Raw genomic sequence first — 24,535 nt, 5'->3', positions numbered from 1 at the left:
AAGCCAATTGTGTCCTGGGCTACATCCAAAGCAGCATGGCCAGCAGGGCAAGGAGGGAACTCTGCACCTCTGCTTTGCCCTTGTGAGACCACACCTGGAGTGCTGTGCCCAGCACAAGAATCATAGAATGTTTTGGGTTGAAAGGGACTTCAGTGATCACTCCAGTTAACCACATCTGTTTTTACTGGACCATAAGTCCAGTGCTGCAGTAATCACAGTCGGAGAGCCAAACACTTGCTCCCAACACACAGAAGCCAAATGTTGCAATGTCACAACAGCATTATTTGCATTAAATGTATCAGTCCTTTCAAGTTCTCTCATGACTGCTGGCCAAAGGACTGTAACACTTATCATCCTACTTTCTGAATAGTGATCTCAGACAGAGCTTCCTCAGTTGTGAACTTTGCAGTATATTTTCACCCTGTTGGGATGGAAGCAAATTTATACTGAAAATCTAATTGCAATTTCTCTTAGAGTTGTAAAATGATCTTCTAGAAAAGGAGCCAGGATAGTGGATCATGCTATCTCTACTCATTCTGTCAGATAAAATCGCAGCTGCTATGAAATACCATTGCCTCTCAGGTTAGTTTCTGATATTTCCCACAAGTTTTTAAAGTAGGAGTGTTACAAAACAAAGACCTGATTCCTTGTTTTGCAAACCCTTTTTTTTCAGCCTGTATATTTCCAGCTAGTTCACTTTTCCTATCTTGCAATGAACCAAGTAGCTGTGTGGCTGACAACAAACTGTTCTGGTGTGACTCTTCAAGAGTGTTGTCCATCCCTTAGAGAGTGCACTTTAACACTACTGAACCTTCCAAAGCTTAAGAAAGCTTAGAAAAAAACCCTAGCTCAAACATATGACTGTACCTCTGAGAAATGGGGTGAGAGAAATTTCCCATTGTGTTTTGCAATGTTGCGCATGATTTTCAATGCCTTCTCTCCCTTTTTGCGTGTCAGGAGCCAACGTGGAGATTCAGGAACCACCCTGTAAGAACACAAAAGTTTTAAATGAGGCTTTTACCTTGTAACATCATAAGTAAACAAGTCTTTTATCTTTTACCCATGTTAACACAAAACACAGATTTTTCAGTCTTTGGGACACAAAAACTCTTTTGAGGACTGCTTTTCCAGTCAGCCTTATGTAAAATATTTGATCGTAGTGGGCAAGAAAGAAGAAAAAAGACTACATCAATACTCTGTAAAGCTGAAAAATCAGAAATTTTAATATTGTATCTGCACAATGGTTGTCAAAAATATAACCAACAAGGCAAAGAAGGTTCCTGTAGAACAGCATCAATGAAAGCCAACACTAAACATGTAGAGGCAGATCAGGAAGCTTCTGGCTGTATCACTATAAGATGCATACACACACAAAGGCATACTTCTTTTATAAACTGAACACAAAGCAATATGATGGGTGCTTCAGTTTCTGCTAGCCTAAGGTTAAGATGATTCACTATTTTAAAGTTCACAGCAAGCAGTGTTTAAGGAAACAGTGTTAAGGGGGAGGCTCCGTGGATTAGTCTCTTGGGATCCATCCCACAGGATGGCTTCACTGAGACAGACGTTTACCACAGCTTAGAGCTCTGCTTTCTCCTCAGCTGTACTATCCAGCTCAGGGGCCTGAAGGCAAGGTCAAACTTTAACTAAGCAGGTAATGAGAGGCAGAACTGGGGTCTCGTGGCTGACGGAAAAAAACAACTTTGGTTAAGTTAACCTTATAAACAGAGCAGAATTCTGTGAAGGGCCAGTTGTAGCTGATCAGAGAGGCAAACTGGTCAGAAAAACTAGAGTAATGTATGTCTGTGATTCACTACAAAGGAATTACAAATTACAAAGTCAACAACATGCAAATATCTTCTTCCTAACCTGCATCTTCCACCCGGGAGACTTGGAGCCACAGTAAGACTCTCAAGGTGCTCAAATAGCAATAGCAATAATGACAAGAACAATGACTGCAACATTACCAATAGTAGAGCAGGAAGAGGAAGTTGGGCAGTGAAATGGCCAGCTGGATCCCCTGCCAGGTGGGAATCAAGTATGCAATTCCAGGGAGAATTATAATTCCCAGGGTAAAGAATATCTGAATCACAATTCCAACCATCCGCTGATCGGAACCAACGATCTCCGTCACTAAGCAGAGACAAAGCCATAATAAATAACACAGAAACAAACCCAATTTGAAAATAAATTATTAGAGGTGAAATATAAGGAAGGCTATGCTGTATGAGGCCACAGTTCTGTCTAGCACAGCATCTTGTCTTCAGGAGTGCAGGCATGTCACTGAGGCTGTCCAGGGCAAACACGAGTGACATCTCCTCATCAGCCAGAGGGGTTTCTGACTGCACGTGTGCTACTGAATCACATAGGGCCACAACAGGGGTTTGAGACTGCCTCATGATCATGCTTGGTGAGAAATCCTTAGCACTCTCCCTGGTGCAGTTTTGGCACATGTCCCAGACAAGGGGATCCTTCAGGCAGAGGCTACTCACAGCAGATAATATGGACAAGGCATCTATGAGGAAGAGAGTTTACCATAGCATGCTGGCTGCTCTGAGGGTAAGGTATGATCCAGCCTGGTTTGTTAATTTATTAGGAAAGTTTTAGCCTTTTTTGTTTGGGTTTTTTTAAATAATTTGGTGGATTTTTGATTCTGTGAATGTGTCTAATAGCTCTGAAATCTATGCTCATTTTTCAGGCAATATCCTGTGGCCATGACATCCACAACTGAGGTGAGCAATGCAGAAGTGTCTCCTGTTTGTTACAAAACTATCTCCACTAGAACACCTTCAGAGTAAAAGCAGAGGATTTTACCTTGGTTTGCAAGATACAGAGAACATATTTATTTATTTATTTTGCTAAAGGAGGCACAAATTTACAAGTAGCAATGGCTTGTTTTGGCTGGCAATGCAGAGAGATATGACAGTATGACCATTTTTATTGACTATCCATCATGTCTCCATAGCTAGGGGCAACTCCATTGCCTAAAGTTATCTAATTAGCACTGCCTCCAATTGTGAGTAAAAGCAAAGGGAAGTTATTGGGGCAGCCTGAAGCACAGATAAAGAGCTTTGGGAACGTATTAATAGTGACCACCCTCCTGTGATCTGTATATGTATGTTTCTTAAAAGATATTAGGTTGGCAAATACTCTGGGTGATCCCAGGAGATAAGAGGCAATCCCTGGAGGGATTTGGAAGGAATCACTCTATCCAAGAGTTAGGCACCTTGCTTAGGTCTGCAGTAATACAGTGTACCTGAGATTCTCAGGGTCTCTGAATCTTTCCCTAAAGTCAGGCAGCCTGATCTGAGCACTGAAAAATATTCCCTTCTGTTAAAGCTTGACCATTCTAAGGAAGCCCTGGGTCTGTCATAAAACATATTGTTGGTTAGAGCACTTGCCGAAGTTTCAAGATCTCAGTTTAAAATTGTCATGTGCATGGAAGTAAGAGGAAAAGCAGCTTCTGGTCCTTTCTCTGGATCTTGGACAGGAGCTGCTCAGTGGTGTAACTTAGCCCAGAAAAACAAGGTTATTTTGGGCTTTAGCTACTAAAAGGGCTAGACTGGTATGTTTGCATGTACATCAGCACAGTGCTCCAAGGTCTCACTCTAAGTGTTCATATCTGCTTGCAATTCTGCTCCCATTCATCTAAATTCCACAGAAACTTTAAACACTTGTCACAGGCCTCATAGACAAGAGCAATGATACAAACTTTTGCCCTACATAATGATGTTATCACTATGTTTTGGTTTATAATAGTAGATCACCACATGACTGGTTTTATTTTTAACTAAATCTGACATCCCATCTCTTGCAGGATGCCTTGCTCAATGTTTGGGTTTTCATTCTTTATGGCTGTCTTACTGAACCTGGCAGTCATTCAAGACACCACAACAATATCCTTTCCTCATCAAAAGGAAGCTTGCTGTGCAAGGAACTTCATTCCTATAGACTGATAAATTATAATCTACCAAAGATTCTGTATCCCTGCTGCTTTGATGCTATTTATAACAAAGCTTCCCTTTCTTTTCGCATTTCAGGAAAATAATAATCTTAATGTGAACTCTGGTGTCCAGCCTGACACTAAGCAAAGTCTCACAGCTAAAGAATGAAAGCAGCCAGCCAAGCTGTCTTCCAGTGAGGAGAAGCAGCTAACTCCTCTGAGCATCTGTGTAAGACATTCAGACTGCCAAAATAAACCATGTCCCTGTTTGTGTATCCGGTTTATTTGTGCTTGCTCTGTAGATTTTTTTATCATCCTGGTGATCTTCTGTGTAACAACAAAGCCTTTATATATGAATAACCCATTCCCTCACCTCGTAATCATTGGAAGACAAATGCATTAACCAGGATGGATTTGGGTTACTCTTTGTCTGCTGACTCCAGGGCCAGTGCTTTGCTTTCAAGTAAAAGCTATTGCGACAAGCAGATGCAGCCAGAGTCTTTGTCTTTCAAAAAACCCTCACTACTTTCCCTAACCAAGAAAAAAAGAAGGTAACAGCTCTCACCAATCACGTAGCATGTCATCCAGGTTCCCTTGCCAAACACTCCTTGGAGAAACCGGAATATCAAAAATACAGTAAAATTTGGTGAAAATGCCACTATGATACCACATATTCCAACCCCAAGGCAGGAGAGCAGGTAGATGAGGATTCTGCCATATCTGTTGAAAAAGGAAAAGAAAGTGGAAATCATCAATGGTGCCTATTAAATATCGTTCAGAAAACATCAGTCAGAAAGCTCCTCTGAATGCTTCCTTTTTGTTTCTGTGTCCTTCTGCCCTTTCTGGGTCCAGATGTGCACAGAAAACTTTGGAAACCATAAGAAAAGCTCATTTCATAGCATTTTAAGCTCTAAACACAACTAGTAAGTACAATCGCATATAGTTTCCAGCTCAAATCAAAGCAAAGATTACATTGGCTGAGTTTTGTTAACCCAGGTTGGGAATATTTATCCCAAGAGAATTAAACCTGCAAAATGTTGACACATGCCTATTGCAGGTGATACTGAGAGTGGTTTCACCTCCCAACAAACCAAAGCATGAGTTCATACTGTACCTGTCAGCAGCATAGCCCAGAATGAATGCTCCAGCCAGGAACCCCAGATTGAGGATGGCCTGTGAGAGATCCAGCATCCAGGCATTGCCACACACAAGATCATACTGTGGGAAAAAGGAAGAAGCATAAACATCCAGGTGGGTTATTTGTTACCCTCAGCATAAAATATTACAGAACTGCATAGGTCCATGTGGGAAGGGGGAAAGGAAGGGGAAGGGAAAGCTCAAATTTGCTTGCTCAATAACCAATAGCACCAATTATTTTCTTGCTCAATCACCAGAGCACCAGTGGGCCCATAGCAAGCACTCTTAAAGTGGTCATGAGCACAGAGAACTCCTCCTTGCCAAGAAGATGCTGCCTTTCATACATTAATTGTTCAGATTTGGAAAGCAGTTTGCAGTGTTCTGCAAACACCACTGTTAAATACGGTGCCAAGGCAAAGTCCTGACTTTGTCTGCTGCAGAATAAGGGTCCACAGCTATTGCCCGTGAAAACAGCATCTTATAGAAATCCATTAGTTTAGTTATTCTTCTTAGTGCCTTCTAGATAAAAGCAAAAACGTAGATTCTGAGGAAACTGAAAACAGATCTCAGGTCAATTGCAGACACACTGAATATGTATTTTCTTGGTGTAGCTTTCCCAGACTTTTCTATTCCTTATACTGCAGCATCTGTAACTCCCTAGCGCTACTAGCAGGGATGGGGGTGGAATGAGTGGAAGCAAAAGGGAAGGGGAAAGTGGTTGAGAGGAAGGAAGGGACTAGGAACTAAAACTAGAATTAAACTAAAACTGAAGTAATTCTATAGGCAGCATGGCATGAGAAATAACTTTAGTTGTTAATGGAGAATAAAGAAACGTAACCACTGCAGACCATATGGGATTTGGGAGGTTTCAACCCATACCTGGGGTAATCTTTGCAACAATGAGAATTCAGGACCAAAGGAAGCCTCAGACAACAGCAGGTGCCAGCATTTACCTAGAGAAACCCTTTTGCTTTCAGATGTGAGCTATAAGAAATTTTGGAATTCTCAACAAGGTGCTGGTCGCTGAAGCACACACAGTGTGCCACATTTGTGCTCACCAGCACATGACAACACCAACGCTCAAGCACTCTGCTTGAGCAGAGTGGGCACAGGGTGGGCTAGAGAGACAGCAGAGAGAATAGCCTCTTTGCTATTCACAGTTCTCCAGGCCCTAAAATTTTGTATCATGTGCCCAAGAGACATCCCAGCTCATTTGCGTGCTGTATCTCAGAGGTGCCTACAGAGGACATACAAGGGGCACCTCACAGGTCTACAGCCTGACAGATATCCCACCTCCACTGACTTTAAACAAAGTCATGGTTTTGATGTCAACTCCAGGAAGCCAGACTGGCCACCTGTCAGCCAAGTCAATCTATGAGCACCTGGCTTCCACTTCTATAAATCTTCAGCAAGAGCTGCAGAAACCTCTGAGAGGAATAAAACCTACTCTCAGCTGTCATACTCAAGGGCAACAGAAATGCTTTCCTAAATTAGACTGAACATGGAGCATCACTTTCAGATTTCAAATGCTGCTTAACATTTTGCTTTTTGAAGCTATAGCAATGTTAGCAAATGGTACCAAAAGATGTATCTTTGGAAAACAGTGGGGATTTATGAGAATGACCTTTAAAAGAAGATTTTTAAAAATCGCAATGCAATTGCCTGTGCTGAGGCCAGAGGCCAGGACTCTCCTTGACCTCTTTTCAAAACTAGTATTTTTTTTTTTTATATAATTATTTTACCTCTCTTTACTGTAAACAAGCAAGGAATAAACTATCATGAAAGAAGGTAGGAGAACAATTGCATACCATAAAGGAAGGGGAAGGATTCTTTCATCTGTACACCAGTTTCCTATGATTTATGCAGCAGCTGAAACCATCTCTACACTAACAATATAGTCAAATACTGTATGTATTCTGGGAAATAGTGCCATACAGGGAATTTCTAAGGAGCTATGGGCTCTTTCTGAAGATTGGTGACAATACACTAACTGTTCTTCTAAGTTAGCCCTGCACTTTGTCATTTTTAAAGTATTTAAATACATTCTGATATAGATAAGCACTCCTGTTTGCTTGATGTAGCACCTAGCAATGAAGTCATCATGCTCTTAATTGTTTTTCATTTGCAAAAATAACCTTTAGAGGGGAACGTAACCTTTAAAAAGAATTTAACACCCTGCAGAAACCTTTTCTTTATCCGAGCCACCTGCCAGACCCACTTCACTGCTCCAGCTGTGGCCTGGTTTGGTTGTGCATGAAAGTTATCCCTATATGCATCCTTTGGACAAAAATCATCTGCAGCAGTTTACCCACACTTTCAGACTGCCTCCAGTTAGTCCTCCTGTATGACATCCCTCCCAAATACCTCCCACATTCCTTGCTATCAGCCTCCACAAAAGGTAGTGGTGTGGTGCCTCCTCTCTCTTTCTGAACGTTCATACACCTGCCAATGCATGGGTGATGTTGACACTTCTAAAAATGCTAGAGCACTTATTGCAGTGCCAGAGGGTGGGGAGAGAAGGATATGAAAATGTAAAGCAAAGCCTTAGGGTTTTCTTCCCCTGATCTTAAGCCTATTTGTTGTTCTATACAGCACTGGCTACACTCCAGTAGCCATTGAACCCTCAACAGACCCTGTTAGAAACTAGCAAGCTGGCTCCTCAAGGTGATCACCAAGCAAGTGACCTAGCTCAGCTGGCCAGCTCCAGCCCAGGGCACATCTTCTTCCTGGCTTTGCTGTGCTCTCAGCCAAGCCCCTGCCTGCACTAGTGCAGGCACCCAGCACAGCCCTGCAACTCACCTCTGCATTCAGTCCTGGCCCCACCTACGGGATTTCTATCCACTTTAGGACAAACTACTGTGCACCTGAACACGGACCCCTTCCATTTAGAGAGCTACTAAAAAGCTGCCCAAATTGGGAAACAATCTACTTCCTCACTGCTTCTCTCTGAGCCTTGATGGTGAGCTGCCATTGCAAGCAGAAATGAAGTGCTGCCAACACAGACAGGCAGCAGGAACCAGCTCCTTCCAGACATTCCTCTACGTGTCCTTTAACAGATGGGAAAAACAGTTCTGTCCTCCCTGCCAGCCTTGCAGTCCATGCAGCCAGGCACTGCTGGTTGGAAATACAGGCTGAGGCTTGGACACCAAGGAGATGCTCAGATTTACAGGAGCAGTGGTGTGACTGGAAGGAACAGCACTGAGTGCTTCACTGATCTATAAAGGAGCAGCAAACCACCTAAGTGAGATCTCTCTGGGAGAAGGAAGGTGCTTTTCACTGGCTCCCTGTAGCTCATTAGTGCTGTAAGAAGGAGTGGCAACTGGATGAGCTTGTACATGACTGATGGCTGGGAAAGATGGGACTGTGGCAACTTCTCATTTCTTCATGGCTTGGGAAAAAGGCCAGCATTTTCCATTCCAGTTTGACCTACTGACTAACCACAAATTTGTCATTCCTGGTACTTGAGAGACCTTTATTCACTTCAGCACACCCTGTAGAAATACATTGTTTTAAATCATAATGTGCTATTACAAGCTTCTCAAAATGTCTTAGGGAGGAGTTTTGAAGAGTTTTACTGCCTGTTACAATTAAATTACAAATAAATGGATTACACTCTATGGTCAATAAAGAATTTTACAGTGATTCCCCAGCCCAATTGCAGCAGCATGTCCAGAGCCCAGACACACATTTTAAATGGCATTCATACAAGTGATCAAAAAGAGTTTGGTTTCCCCTTTTGCTGCCAGTGACAAATGGTTCAGTGAGATATTCATAGTTTAAGGAAACCCAGGGAGATGCTGACTGTTGCTACATATTCCTTATTGTTCCTAAGAAGTTCTTGTCTTGGTTCGACAAGACAGGAGTCTGTGAAAGAGGGCAAAGCCTCCTGTGCAATGGAGAACGGCAAACCCCCCTCCCTCTGAATTACGAGGATCTTTAAATTAAAAGGCTCTCAGGCAAAGATATGGGAGTGGGAGTAACAATTCTTTACTAGGAGAAAACTAGACAACAATTTAAAAAGGCAAATGCAATCGGTACAAACAAAACCAGTGAAAGAAAAAAAAAAGTCCAGAACCTGCGGGGTGCCAGTATCAGTTCTACTGGGACAATTTGCTTCCCTTGCAGTGGCTGGTGAATTGTAGCTGCAGTGGTGATCTCTAGAAGGGTATAGTTTCCCTCTGAAGATCTGGTGGCAGTGGGGCCGGTCTTCCTCTGCGCCGGGGTTGCCTCTGAGCTCCGCTGCCGTCGCCTCCGCGCGCCGGCTGCTTCGCTGCGAGTGCCGCCGAAGAGAGAGCGAGAGAGAGCTGCTTCCCCAGGAATCCCGCGAAGAGAGAGAGAGAGAGCTGCTTCTCTCGGAGTCCCGCGAAGAAGAGGGAGAGAGTTGCTTCTCTCGGAGTCCCGCGAAGAAGAGGGAGAGAGCTGCTTCTCTCGGAGTCCCGCGAAGAAGAGGGAGAGAGCTGCTTCTCTCGGAGTCCCGCGAAGAAGAGGGAGAGAGCTGCTTCTCTCGGAGTCCCGCGAAGAAGAGGGAGAGAGCTGCTTCTCTCGGAGTCCCGCGAAGAAGAGGGAGAGAGCTGCTTCTCTCGGAGTCCCGCGAAGAAAAGGGAGAGAGCTGCTTCTCTCGGAGTCCCGCGAAGAAGAGGGAGAGAGCTGCTTCTCTCGGAGTCCCGCGAAGAAGAGGGAGAGAGCTGCTTCTCTCGGAGTCCCGCGAAGAAGAGGGAGAGAGCTGCTTCTCTCGGAGTCCCGCGAAGAAGAGGGAGAGAGCTGCTTCTCTCGGAGTCCCGCGAAGAAGAGGGAGAGAGCTGCTTCTCTCGGAGTCCCGCGAAGAAGAGGGAGAGAGCTGCTTCTCTCGGAGTCCCGCGAAGAAAAGGGAGAGAGCTGCTTCTCTCCTCTGGGTGGGACCCCCTTCATTGAATCAGTCGAAGGTGTATACACAAACCATTGTCTCTGAGAGAGATAACAAAAAACCTGTCCAACCGGTTCGCCTTCGACAGATGGCAAATGGAATACAAGCTTATCTTACAACCCAGGACATTATCCACCCCTTATTCTATTTCCATCTGCACACCATGAAATCTTACACCCAGTTCTCTCTTAAGACCAAGTTTCCCTGTGGTACACAGCGGGTCTCCCCATCTTCCTGCATTACCCACCAAGTGTAACCAGGTCCTTGAGCAAAGACAATCCCACGAATGGGTTGGTCTTTGCCTGAGGTGGGATTAATCCAAACAGTTTTCCCTAAAATACCTTTCATATGTACTACAGGGACCTTATCTCTATCTACTGCGTGTAAGGGTTCTGACTGAGCAGGGCCAGCTCGATTGACAGACCCCCGGGTGTTGACCATCCAGGTTGCTTTTGCCAGGTTAATTTCCCAGTTTCTAAATGTTCCCCCACCAAGTGCCTTCAGGGTAGTCTTAAGGAGTCCGTTGCACCGTTCAACTTTGCCGGCAGCTGGAGCATGATAGGGGATATGATATATCCATTCGATACTATGTTCTCTGGCCCAGGTGTTGATAAGGCTGTTCTTGAAATGGGTGCCGTTGTCAGACTCAATTCTCTCAGGGGTGCCGTGTCTTCACAGGACTTGCTTTTCCAAGCCTAAGATGGTGTTCCGGGCAGTGGCATGAGGTACAGGGAAAGTCTCCAGCCATCTAGTGGTGGCTTCCACCATGGTCAGCACGTAGCGCTTGCCTTGGCGTGTCTGGGGCAGTATGATGTAGTCAATCTGCCAGGCCTCCCCATACTTGTACTTGGACCACCGCCCACCATACTATAGGGGCTTCACCCTCTTGGCCTGTTTGATGGCAGCACACGTCTCACAGTCATGGATAACCTGGGAAACACTGTCCATGGTTAGATCCACCCCTCGGTCTCGTGCCCACTTGTAGGTGGCATCTCTGCCCTGATGACCTGAGGCATCATGAGCCCATCGAGTCAGGAACAACTCCCCCTTATGGTGCCAATCTAAGTCTATCTTTGACACCTCTATTTTTGCTGCCTGATCTACCTGCTCGTTGTTCCGGTGCTCCTCATTAGCCCGACTTTTGGGGACATGGGCATCTACATGACGGACTTTCACCGTCAGCTTTTCCACCCGAGAGGCAATGTCTTTCCATATATCAGCAGCCCAGATTGGCTTTCCTCTACGTTGCCAGTTGGCCTTCCTCCACCTTCCCAGCCAGCCCCACAGAGCATTGGCTACCATCCATGAATCAGTATAAAGGTAGAGCTTTGGCCACTTCTCCCTTTCAGCAATGTCCAGAGCCAGCTGAACGGCCTTGAGTTCGGCGAGTTGGCTCGATCCACCTTCTCCTTCGGTAGCTTGTGCAACTTGGCGTGTGGGGCTCCATACGGCTGCTTTCCACTTCCGGTTCATCCCTACAATGCGACAGGAACTATCAGTGAAAAGAGCGTAGCAGGTCTCTTCTGCTGGTAGTTGGTTGTATGGTGGAGCCTCTTCAGCCCTTGTCACTTGTACCTGCTCTTCATCATCAGTGAGACCAAAGTTTTCACCTTCTGGCCAGTTCGTAATTATCTCCAAAATCCCAGGGCGATTCAGGTTTCCAATACGGGCGCGTTGAGTGATGAGGGCAATCCATTTGCTCCATGTTGCGTCAGTGGCATGGTGGGTAGTAGGAACCTTTCCTTTAAACATCCACCCCAGCACCGGTAGTCGGGGTGCCAGGAGGAGTTGTGTTTCTGTGCCAATTACCTCCGAGGCGGCTTGAACTCCTTCAAAGGCAGCCAAGATTTCCTTCTCTGTGGGAGTGTAGTTGGCTTCAGACCCTCTGTAACTTCGGCTCCAGAATCCCAGTGGTCGGCCTCGAGTCTCCCCAGGCACTTTCTGCCAAAGGCTCCAGGACAACCCATGGTTCCCGGCTGCAGAGTAGAGCACATTCTTGACCTCTGGTCCCGTTCTGACTGGGCCAAGGGCTACAGCATGAGCGATCTCCTGCTTGATCTGGGTGAAGGCTTGTTGCTGCTCAGGGCCCCAGTGGAAATCATTCTTCTTTCGGGTAACCAGATAAAGAGGGCTCACAATCTGGCTATACTCAGGAATGTGCATTCTTCAGAAACCTATGGCACCCAGGAAAGCTTGTGTTTCCTTTTTGCTGGTTGGTGGGGACATAGCTGTGATCTTGTTGATGATCTTAGTGGGAATTTGGCGCCGTCCATCTTGCCATTTCACTCCCAGGAACTGGATCTCTCGGGCAGGTCCCTTGACTTTGCTCTTCTTGATGGCAAAGCCAGCTTCTAGTAGTATCTGGATGATCTTCTCACCTTTCTCAAACACTTCTGCCGCTGTGCTCCCCCACACAATGATGTCATCAATGTATTGCAGGTGTTCTGGAGCCTCACCCTTTTTCAGTGCAGCCTGGATCAGTCCATGGCAGATGGTGGGGCTGTGTTTTCACCCCTGGGGCAGTCGGTTCCAGGTGTACTGCACGCCCCTCCAGGTGAAAGCAAACTGAGGCCTGCATTCTGCTGCCAGAGGAATGGAGAAAAACGCATTAGCAATATCAATGGTGGCATACCACTTTGCTGCCTTGGTCTCCAGCTCGTACTGGAGTTCCAGCATGTCCGGCACAGCAGCGCTCAGCGGTGGAGTCACTTCATTTAAGCCACGATAGTCCACAGTCAATCTCCATTCTTTGTCAGATTTGCGCACAGGCCAGATGGGGCTGTTGAAGGGTGAGTGGGTTTTGCTGACCACCCCTTGGCTCTCCAGCTTCCGAATCATTTTGTGGATGGGGATCACGGCATCTCGATCCGTCCGATACTGCCGGCGGTGCACTGTCGAGGTCGCAATTGGCACGCGTTGTTCTTCCACCCTTAGGAGTCCTACTGCAGAGGGGTTTTCTGACAGTCCAGGCAAGGTGTTCAATTGCTTAATGTCTTCTGCCTCTACAGCGGCTATTCCAAAAGCCCACCTGAGTCCCTTTGGGTCTTTGTAATATCCGTTCCGGAGGAAGTCTATGCCTAGGATACACGGAGCATCTGGGCCAGTCACTATAGGGTGTTTCTTCCACTCCTTCCCAGTCAGGCTCACCTCAGCTTCTACCAGAGTCAATTGTTGTGATCCCCCTGTCACACCAGCAATGGAAACAGGCTCTGCCCCCACATGTCCCGATGGTATCAGAGTACACTGTGCACCAGTATCAACTAAAGCATCATATTTTTGTGGCTCTGATGTGCCAGGCCATCGGATCCACACTGTCTAGAAGATCCGGTTTTCCCGTGCCTCTCCCTGGCTAGAGACAGGGCCCCTCTAACACTGGTTATCATTCCTTCCCTGGGCATACATACTAGAGGTCCCTTCAAGGGGGTCTGACAGATCGTACCCACAAGCTTGGTCACGGGAGGTTGAGGCTACCTTCACTTTGGTGGAACTCCCCCGGTTAGAGTTTCCCTCCTTGAGTTGACGGACCCGTGCTGCCAGGACAGAAGTGGGTTTCCCATCCTACCTCCCCATGTCTTCCCCATGGTCACGCAGGAAGAACCACAGATTAGCCTTTGGGGTGTACCCTCTCTCTCTAGCTGGGGATTGTTGGGTGCTGATTCTGGGGCCTGTGACTCTCACGGGTGCTGTATTAACCTTCCTTATCTCCTCCCTCATCTCCTCTTTAAACTCCTTAATCACAGCTGAGATATGAGCCTGCATTGGGCCATTAATCATACTCTCATAATTTCTAAGTTTGTTGGCAACAGAACCTATTGTCTCCCGGTGGGTGTCAGCATTGATCGTTGCAATGAAGGTGGCGTATTGAGATGGCCCAAGATTTGCCAGACTCCACAGCATTTGTCCCGTACACCTGACCTTGTCAGGATCATTATTGTGTCGTCTATCCCTCCCAAAGAGTACCTCCAATACTGCCACTTCTCTCAGCTGTTGGATCCCTTCTTCGAGGGTCTTCCAGCGCATTCTATGATGGTGCTCTTGCATTCTCTCTCTGTGGATAAACCTCTCCCTGACACTCATTAAGAGCCGCTCCCAGAGAGAAAGGGACCCTGGTTCCCTTACAAAAACCTGATTTATACCTGAGTCCTGGGTCAAGGGTCCCAAGTTCCTTGCCTCACCACCGTCCAGCTGCACGCCTGTACCCATAAGATCCCAAACCCGGAGTAGCCAGGTAGCATAAGCCTCACGCCCTCGTCGCACAATGTCTTTATGCAGATTGCGAAGACTTTCGTACGTCAGGGACTCGGTGATGATAGCAATCTCTGGCTCCCCTGTGGGTTGTGAGGTTCTTCCATTCCTGTCCCTATCTGCAGGGTGCTCTGCTTTCACCTTAGACTTCCTTGTTTCTACCGGGGCCACTGCTGCTGACCGTGACTGCCTTTGTGGTTCAGCTGGAACCTGGACAGTTGTAACATCTGTGGGTTCCACAGCTGTACTATTAGACTGTCCCTCCTCAAGGCAAAGGGCCGGTTTCTCACCAGCTGGGGAAATGCACTCCTTCAGCATCTCTCGTATCTCCTTAACCAGAACCCTCACCCAATCTGGGCGGTTCATTTCTGAGGTGGGCTGTGGGGCAGGGTCAGGCTCTGGAGCAGCAGCATCTCGAGTCTGTGGTGTAGGTGTGAGGGTAGTTATCCAGGTTAATCTTCCCTTATCTCTGAATGCTAAATATAACAGGACTATCAGCAACACCACCCATTGTATGGTATCATTAGCACTTATAAAGGATCTTAACCCTTTGAGAACTGGTGGAGCAGACCCAAAAAGATGGTTAAAAGGTTGAGAGAAAGTTTGCCCAGGTGCTATTTCCTCGCAGTAGGTACCGTTATTAAAGTAACCCCAAAAACATACAGTTAACGTGTGATAGCTATGAATCCATGTACCTGCCTTCCAGAGGAAATTAAAGATCCATGAATTCCTCACCCAATTAACCCAGAAGCCAAACTTGATAACAGACACCGTAGCCTTAGTTATAGGACCCATTTTTAGATAAGGGTCTGCAAATGGGAAAAGTATAGCTACGATCACATGCCACCCAAACCAAGGTAAACTAGACCACATGGTGATGTTGAAGATGTTTTTACACACAACAAAACCAAATTACTTAAGAACTGTTAATCTTTTTTCCCTCTCAATGCCCTCGGGCCCCACGTTGGGCGCCAAATTCTGTCTTGGTTCGACAAGACAGGAGTCTGTGAAAGAGGGCAAAGCCTCCTGTGCAATGGAGAACGGCAAACCCCCCTCCCTCTGAATTACGAGGATCTTTAAATTAAAAGGCTCTCAGGCAAAGATATGGGAGTGGGAGTAACAATTCTTTACTAGGAGAAAACTAGACAACAATTTAAAAAGGCAAATGCAATCGGTACAAACAAAACCAGTGAAAGAAAAAAAAAAGTCCAGAACCTGCGGGGTGCCAGTATCAGTTCTACTGGGACAATTTGCTTCCCTTGCAGTGGCTGGTGAATTGTAGCTGCAGTGGTGATCTCTAGAAGGGTATAGTTTCCCTCTGAAGATCTGGTGGCAGTGGGGCCGGTCTTCCTCTGCGCCGGGGTTGCCTCTGAGCTCCGCTGCCGTCGCCTCCGCGCGCCGGCTGCTTCGCTGCGAGTGCCGCCGAAGAGAGAGCGAGAGAGAGCTGCTTCCCCAGGAATCCCGCGAAGAGAGAGAGAGAGAGCTGCTTCTCTCGGAGTCCCGCGAAGAAGAGGGAGAGAGCTGCTTCTCTCGGAGTCCCGCGAAGAAGAGGGAGAGAGCTGCTTCTCTCGGAGTCCCGCGAAGAAGAGGGAGAGAGCTGCTTCTCTCGGAGTCCCGCGAAGAAGAGGGAGAGAGCTGCTTCTCTCGGAGTCCCGCGAAGAAGAGGGAGAGAGCTGCTTCTCTCGGAGTCCCGCGAAGAAGAGGGAGAGAGCTGCTTCTCTCGGAGTCCCGCGAAGAAAAGGGAGAGAGCTGCTTCTCTCGGAGTCCCGCGAAGAAGAGGGAGAGAGCTGCTTCTCTCGGAGTCCCGCGAAGAAGAGGGAGAGAGCTGCTTCTCTCGGAGTCCCGCGAAGAAGAGGGAGAGAGCTGCTTCTCTCGGAGTCCCGCGAAGAAGAGGGAGAGAGCTGCTTCTCTCGGAGTCCCGCGAAGAAGAGGGAGAGAGCTGCTTCTCTCGGAGTCCCGCGAAGAAGAGGGAGAGAGCTGCTTCTCTCGGAGTCCCGCGAAGAAAAGGGAGAGAGCTGCTTCTCTCCTCTGGGTGGGACCCCCTTCATTGAATCAGTCGAAGGTGTATACACAAACCATTGTCTCTGAGAGAGATAACAAAAAACCTGTCCAACCGGTTCGCCTTCGACAGATGGCAAATGGAATACAAGCTTATCTTACAACCCAGGACAGTTCTTCTCCTCTTCTCTTGTCCACTGGCCTTTCCAGCTGATTAATTGTTTTATATTATCTTATCTTATACTTACTAAGAAACTCAGTAACTCTTACAGTTAGTTTGATATAGTTTTGACTTAATTGGTTAGTTAATCTAAACACTGTCTAGTGTTTAATTAAGAAATCACTCTTTGGTAAACAAATTTTTATAACACATTCCACAAGTGCACAACAACAAGTAGTAGCAGGTGAGGTAAGAATTGTTTTGATCATTCTTTTCTCTGCTTCTCTCACAGCTTGTCTCAGGAGAAATCCTGAGAAGGCTAAGTCTCTCTCTGTTCAGAGGACATGTGAATACCACAGTCAGCCACTACCCTGCTGCCAGGGCACTGGGGTTCAGGGCCTGAGGGACAGGTTAGTTTTGAAAGCTTTGTAAGTTCCCCTCCTGTGCATGACCAAAAGCCTATGAACTTTGTCTCTCTGCCACTGGGATCACCTTTGGAGTGTCCTAGCCCAAAAGGCCTGTTCTGTACTTCTCCTTTTTCTCTGTCTCTTCAGGGACAAAGCAAGAGGGAGGTAGAGAAACTCTTCATCTCCTAACAGGGGAAAAGAAGCAGCTGTCCTCAAAATAATAAGGAAAAAATTGAACTCTCAACTTATACTTGTGAGTTTGATGGCAGTGGAAGAAACACAGCCCCGCTGGCATAACACCTTCAAGAAACTGCTCCACTCCCTCTCATACAGAGAAATCTTAGTCAGAATTTCATAAGAAATTCAGCCATTACTGCTTCCTCTGCTCTTTCTGTGCCCTTTTCCCTCCTCTAATTAATTCCCTCCCTCTCCTAATTGATATTAATCCCACCATGACAGTGAAAATAAGACAGGATATACTGCCATGCCAATGACAACAGTCACACTAGAGCAACAATTATCAGAGGGTAAATTGAGTTGTTTATTCCCTTGGAGGAGGATAGCATAAGGACCAGCTGTGCTTTTTCCACCCTGAATTTGACTGACATGTTATCTCCTTCTCTGAGGGACTAAAAACTCTGAGAGAAACATTATTTTTTTTCCTTCCAGGTTTTTCTGTAAATGTTGACTTCTATTTTCTGAGATGGCTGGTGAACAGAGAAGTAAGAAGACTGATTCCCAGCACAGGAGCAAGAGGCTATGTTCAGATGATCATTTGTCCACCTCAGACCTCACACTTTGGCAACAAAGTATTGCTAGGTCTCAAAATGGCATCATCTACAGTGTGAAGATTTGCTGCAGACAGGACATGTTGAAATCTGTCCCTTCTGCTCAACTCCTGCCAATAAAGGCTGAAATCAAGGCTGCCTAAAATATGTCCATCTGTGCTGTAGCTGCTGATGACCACACAGACCTCCCTCTTCCTTTCCTCCACCACCCCAGGCCATTTCACTGCAGTCACATGCCCATGCCTTGAGGAGTCACCAGTGACAAGAATGTCCGAAGAAAATGGTTTTCCCTTTGCACACTATTTCCAGCCACCCTGTCACAAATTTGGGATAATAGTACATAGTGCCAAAGCCCAGCAGTCTTAAAGATCAGTGACCCCATCTTCAGCACAGTTAGGTTTATTGACTTCTGTATGTCCTGGATACATGGGCCCTTCACAAGGCACACCCAGCAGGACTTGGCAGGCCAAACACTTTCTATTTCAAGTGCTACAGAGATCAGGGCATGATCTGGGCTCCCCTCCAGCCCCCTTGGCCAGAGCATGAGGCTGTGACCCCCCCCAGTCCACTGCAACCTCCCAGTTGTTTCTCCATCTGCTGCACAGAAACATAATCCTTCCCTCCTCGCTCTGAGGAACTGCTGCTTTCACCAGCCCTCCCTCCTGAGCAGTGCCAGCCACCTGCTGGGACCAGCATCATTTCAGATGGCACCAGCTGCCATGAGTCAGGAATTGATTTACCTTGATAATTTACCCTGTCAGCTTCCCTCTCCAAGAAAACTCTGAATAGCCACTGCATTCCCATCCTGCTGCTGACACAGATTCACAGGGAGATATGCAAGACACAGTCAAACCAGAACTGATTACACTGTTCCTCTGCACAGCTCCACCACCTCAACACAGATGTGTCTCAAAATCATATCTTGAAACCTTTATGTCAGCCCAGGTCTTGTTTGCTCAGCTCTAACACAGTTCAGGTTTATGTGTGCAGCACCAGTGACAACTTTCTCAGATCTAGATTGTCCTCACAGAAAAGCCTGACCTAGAGCAATGGAACTCATAGACCCTTGCCCATGTCACTGCAGAAGGAGGGACCTATTCTCAGAGTCCATTGGACACCAAAAAATCTTATGGGGAATCTTTAGCAGTACTGCATTGACCATCATGAGAACAAGGTAACTGGCTTTGCCATGTGTTGCTCCTGTGATGATTTCTTAACACAGTTTGCTCTTCTCCTCAAATGCTGAAGGAGGAAAGCCCTGTACATTCTCCCAGAGCCTCACTGTACCCTAACACTGAGACTTGGGAGTCCTGCAGCAGCAGGTGATGCAGCAGGCAACCCAAGTAGTACTTAAAAAGTGTGTGCTTTGTATCAATCCATGCTCCCCTTTTTTCCTTTGTTTCCTTCTGCTGATGCTACTGTGAGCACTTGTGCATAAGACAGCTATCAGAGATGGGAGAATGGCCAGTGAGCAGCATGAGCAGTGAAGTCAGGTACCACAGTGCCATTTGTTTCACAACTCCTCACAAATCTGTCACGTCATGTAGCTTCTGAAGGGTGCTAAATAAGGTGGACTTATTGCAGTAGCCTGTGCTTTGGCTGCCAGACCTCCTGTGTGACATGACATTCATCCAAAGAGAAGGCTTTACATGCCTGCTTTTTCCCTCTGAATCCCCTGTCACACTGCAAATCCACACTGGACCTGTGCTTGCCATAGGCCTGGAAGAACTCCTTCAGTACTCTGACTTTCCCCCCTACACTCCTCTCTCTTTCTCCTGGAACACACATCCTGAGACTGTTTTCTAACTCATCCTTTTAACTTTGTCTTCCTGTTTACTTCTACTGCTGATTCAACAAGACATGGCATAAATCTTTAGCTGAAAAGAACATTTCTGCACCCATGGACAAAATGAAGCATTTACAAGTAGATGGGTAAGAAAAGAAGTCTTTGGTGAGCTAAGTAAACAGAACCTAAATTAAGTCATGCTTTGTTAGAAACTCAGCTGGGCAAAAAGAGACTAAATTAAATCTGGGAAATAAATTGTCTTTGCTGGATATATAACTCATTAATAAGATATCAAGCCCCTTTTAGTAGCTGATCTCAGAGCAATTGAGTCAGGATATGCATGCCACAAGCCTCCTTTTTAGAAGAAGAAATTGAGCCTCATGGGATATGATTTATCCAGAAAATGTTGCAAAACTGGGAAGAGGTTCCAAGTGGCACAGGTCACAGCCCAGCAGCCTCCATCTGAGATGGACTTGGCCAGCAAGAGTGTCTCTAGGAGTCACAGTGACACCAATGGTGGGACCTGCTGCCCCAGCACAGGGGAGAGACAGTCCCAGATTTGCAGACTGTTACTCCAGGGTTTTCCCAATATGCACTTTTGGGAGCACATGTGGGAGTGCTTGCCCAATCATCCCTTCATCCCTCCTCCTTTCCCTGGCAATGAAAGTTCTCCTCAACAGAGAAGAGCAAGAAAGTGAAGATGAATGTGATATTTGCCTGAGAACATTGAACCTTTCACTCCCATTTATTGCTGCAAGACAAATACTGGTTTCCTTTTCCCATAGCTGTGCCCATTGCTACTGGAAAATCACAGTGGCTCTGTTAGATACACAAAGTGCTGCCATAAACGGACTCTGAGCATGATCTTATGGACACAGCCCACGTGCCTTCACCTATAGCAAGGCTGAAGAGGTCAAAATACGGGACAATGACAGAAAAGGAATCTCTATATTTTTATTTTTAAGGCCTAACTCCTCACAGTCCTCCAGCAGAGGTACCTTGGAGGCAGCAGCATAAACTTCCCACCATGCACCACGTCCATGTCCTATGGATTGTTCCAGAGCCAGGCTGCAGTACCAAGGCACCATTTGTCCTCCCTCCCTGCCTTCCACTGCCAACGTGGACAGAGACACATCATTATTAGGGACCAAAGTTTGACACCAACTCCCTGCATGTCATTTGCAGCCCTCTGAGCAGCCTTTATTTCACAGATCATACACGAAATCCAGATCTGAACGTTTGCTCGAGGGCCACTGGGGTCCTCTGGTTTCTCTTCTCCTGGCATAGAACCTGGCTAAAGCTGCTCAGGTTGCATGTGGTGCTCAGGAAACAAAGCTGCTGCTCAGAACAGCCTGAGGCCTGACATTGGATACAGCAGTCCTAGCTGGATGGGAGAAGGATGCTGAATTGGAAGGACAGCATAAGCATCTCCTGTCAGTGTTTGCTCAGGGCTTTGCCTGCTGTGCCCTTCTCCCTGTTTTGGAGCACACAGCTCCATTGGAAGCACCGAATTAAAAAGCACAGCAGGAGGCTCACGAGACAGAGAGGAAGCAGAGCCCTCAACTGTGCTGACACATTTTGCAGTGCACCTTGATTATTTCTGAGCCAATCCCTCTAAGCACACTTTGGATTTTTCATCACTGCATGAGTGACAATTGCTATCAGAATGACTCTAAAATACAGACTCCTAGCGTGCAGACTGTATTTTGGATCCAGACCACAGCACACCCACGGCACAATTACAGATTACACAAAGGATCTCCTAGGAAAGCATCTTCACTGGCCTTTTGCAGCCTCATTAAAAAATCACTGCATTTGCCAGTGCTTACCACTAGCGATAATAGCCTGTTGTTCTCCGACACCGATATTCGGGAAAAGCTGAATATTAGCTTTGGACAAAAACGTGTGTTTGGTTTTTTGTTTTGTTTTTTTTTTCTTTAGTAAGCGCAATCACTTCTGCTGACTCCTGCCAGATCTCAGATAGGCAGTTGTTTTTTATTACCTGCAAACTTACATGTTCAATACTGGAAATACAGAGAAGAGATAATCTACATTGATCCTGGTCATAGAGTACACTTGGAGTTCACACTACCAAAGCTGTTTGCCCGAAACTGAGCACCCGAAGCCTCAGCTGCAAGGACTTAACTAATTGCTTTAATCTGGTATTCCTCTACAGACAGAGCAATATCTCAGCAGGGTATTCAACTTTGTGTGGGCACTTGGCTTTGAACAGCCACCTTTCATATCAGCTCACCTTTCCCTAAAAGCTTGGTGCCAGCACTTGATCATACTCATTGTCTGGATTTGTTTGTGACTCAAAATTAAATAAATCTGGAAAGGAAAACCAACCAGCAAAGTAACAACCCTTGCATTGGCAACCCAATTGTACTGCTGCAATCCCGCAGCAGGATAGGCACCACTGATTAGAGAGTGGGTGGTGTTTTCCTTACCTCGCTGACAATGGATGAGCGGGGCTGTTCATAGACCCAGTCATCGTGGCAAGGGGCGAGTGGCAGGTGGCCTGTGCTGTGATTGCCAAGGCGGGCGAGCGGGTTGGTGCAGCTGACAGAGGTGTCCCAAGTGACATCCAGCCTCTCGCACTCCCCAGTGACCGACTCGTTCCCCAGGTGCAGGGGCAGCACCGTGAAGTTTCGTTCCTCTTCCAGTGTCCAGCCACATCGTTCACTCAGCTCAGCCGCCCCAGGGATCCTGCACCAGAAGCTGCCTGGTGCTCGCCCAAGGAAAACTACGCTGGCGAACAGGGAAGAAAAAGTGATGCCTGTCTGGCTAAGGAGGAAAAAGACCCTCTTTTGAAATCTTCCAAATTCCCCAGCCTCCTTCAAAATCTCATCAAAAGATGGCATTATGTGAGGTGGTCTGTCCACTTGCAGCAGCCCGAGAGATGCCCGAGTTTTCGTTCACACTTCGCACCGGCTGCCGGCACTTTCTACCAGCGTGACGGTCTCGCCTCCCCTCGCTGCTCTCTCCTCATGTGCACGCACGGACAGACAGCCAGCCGGACAGACGCGCGGGGGTGCGATGCCGCCGGGGGCATGAGCGGGGCGGAGCAGGGCAGGTGCGGGCGGACATGCGGGAGCGCTCCGCGGGGCACCGCGGGGCACCGCGCTCACACACCGCCGGCAGCAGCGCGGGCTGAAGGAACTCAGAATGTGGGAGAGGAGGGGCCTGCGTTCCCTATTCATCCCGAATGTTAAACAGATTATGTAATAAACACGGTTAACTCCTTCGGGACGGGCGAGCCGCAAACGGCAGCTCCCGCAACGGCTGCCATAAATTAATATGTAAAGCAGCGTTAAACGGGAAAGAGCCCAGGAGCTGTTGCAAAAAGCATCAGTGAGTGATGCAGGCTCTCTGCAGGATGGCAGGGGCTGAAAGAAAGTTGTTTCAAAAGACCTATAGTCTTTCTTTCCAGAAATAGAAATTAATACTCTGGTAAAGTCTAATTACTTCTCTAAGGCACTACTTCAGCATTTGTACACACCTAATTCCCATGGGCCTTTTCCTTCTGTAGCATAAAGTGAGGGTCACAAAGTGCAATAGACCAAAATCCAAGGGTTTTTTTCTCAAAGTTTGGTCTACCTCTTCATGAAGGCTTTTATATGACCTTGTTATATTTAATTCCACAAAATCTGTCAAATATTTAAACAATTAATGTTAAGTGTTTCTTTCCCAAAATAAGTGTTTCTTTCTCAAAAATGAATGGAAAACAAGTTGTGTCATTTTTCTACTCAGCTGTTTGAGGAAAGGGGAGAAGGGAAAAGGGAGCCAGGGCCAGGGTGCATTTTGTGTGCATGTGAGCATATCTTGTGCAGAACACCATCAATCAAATCAGAGATTCATAGTGGGGTTTTTTGAACCTTAGAATCATGAGATCCATGGAAACTGTATTCTCTTGGGAGAAGGAGCAGAGAGACAGCATCTATCAAAGACATCTCCTGCAATCCCTTGTCTTTCGTTACCTACAGGCTTGACTATGGGTGGCTACAGTTTTGAAATAAAGTACAATTTTAAAAACAGGTGCAAATCAAGGAAGGCTTTGATTACTATTACAGCCTAGCTGATATGAAAATTGATGCTGTGGTATGAGCTCAGCAAAGATGCAGATTTCTAGGTGGGTGCACTCCTGTGCTTGCATCAGAATATGCTTTTGAGGTAATTTGGATGCCTGGTTATGCTATTTTGTAGTACTCAAGCTGAGAGGCCATGAACATATCATATCGCCTGTGGATCTAGGAGGAGATGAGGAACACTCTGATGGCTGGTTTCAAACAAGAGAAGTTCTTTTTTCCCAGCAGGGCTAACTGGGAAGTCAGTCATGCTGAGTTGTCAAAGGTGATGTTTATTCCAACAGCTTCCAGTGCATGGGGAGGAGATTGTCTTGTAAGGAATACCATAAAGACAAGAAATAGGGACAGACCCTGATAATATGACTGTGTGCTGCTCTCCCAGATCAGCCCAAGGGTGTATTAAACACCCACTGCTCTCCAAGCCTTACCCCAATTAAAAAATATTGTTTATGTCCTGTTGAATATTATCATAGAATCATAGAAAGGTTTGGGTTGGAAGGGACCTTGGAGATCATCTTGTTCCATCCCTGCTGCCATGGGCAGGGACACCTTCCACTATTACACTACAGAATATTAGCTCAACTCAGAGTCATGGGGGTTAGCACCCTGAATGCCACACACCAACATAGCTGTGCCCAGCATTCCTCCTGTTTCAGAAACTCACTGGTGTAATTACTTGGTCACCTCTTTGCTAATCAGTGGAGCCAGATTCAGTTGAAGGAGAATTCAGTCCACTATTGCAACCTTGCTTCTGGAGTTACTTTCTTCCCAAAAAGAAAGAATGGTCTAGTAGCCCACTGTCAAAATTTCACACATCCCAGTCCATTATGCTCTGGTCTTGGACAGCGTGTCAGGCCAGAAGCCAGAAAGCCTGAAAGAGACCAGCACTAAGATCAGGGCAGAAGACATCTGAGATTCTCCCAGATATTCCCTGCAGCTACACTGCTGGTCATAGAGGCAAGGATCCATTCAGTAAAATAATTTCCACCACCTGGCATACATGATGTCATGGTAACCTTGGTTTCTCATTGTCAACCTGTATTTTAAGTTCTCTGTCCAAAAACAGCCCAGTGTACTGTA

The 24,535-nt window shown here is 46.6% G+C and overlaps 1 protein-coding gene across 1 annotated transcript in view; it reads right to left on the bottom strand.

Moving 5' to 3' along the window:
* The window catches only part of SLC22A3 (solute carrier family 22 member 3), a 32,199-nt gene extending 9,723 nt beyond the window's left edge, over nt 1-22,476 (bottom strand). The window contains exons 1-5 of the mRNA XM_021540547.3: nt 21,818-22,476; nt 5,058-5,161; nt 4,509-4,663; nt 1,968-2,133; nt 868-985 (exon numbers count right to left, since the gene is read on the bottom strand). Of these exons, the coding sequence (XP_021396222.1) occupies nt 868-985; nt 1,968-2,133; nt 4,509-4,663; nt 5,058-5,161; nt 21,818-22,231 (957 nt within the window). The 5' untranslated portion in view covers nt 22,232-22,476. The remainder of the gene's footprint in view (nt 1-867; nt 986-1,967; nt 2,134-4,508; nt 4,664-5,057; nt 5,162-21,817) is intronic.
* Between the last annotated feature and the right edge of the window lie 2,059 nt (nt 22,477-24,535).

The sequence above is a fragment of the Lonchura striata genome, chromosome 3 (assembly GCF_046129695.1).
Source record: "Lonchura striata isolate bLonStr1 chromosome 3, bLonStr1.mat, whole genome shotgun sequence".
NCBI lineage: Eukaryota > Metazoa > Chordata > Aves > Passeriformes > Estrildidae > Lonchura > Lonchura striata.
Note: the sequence above shows the minus strand (reverse complement) of the source record. Positions and strands in the feature narration are given on the sequence as shown.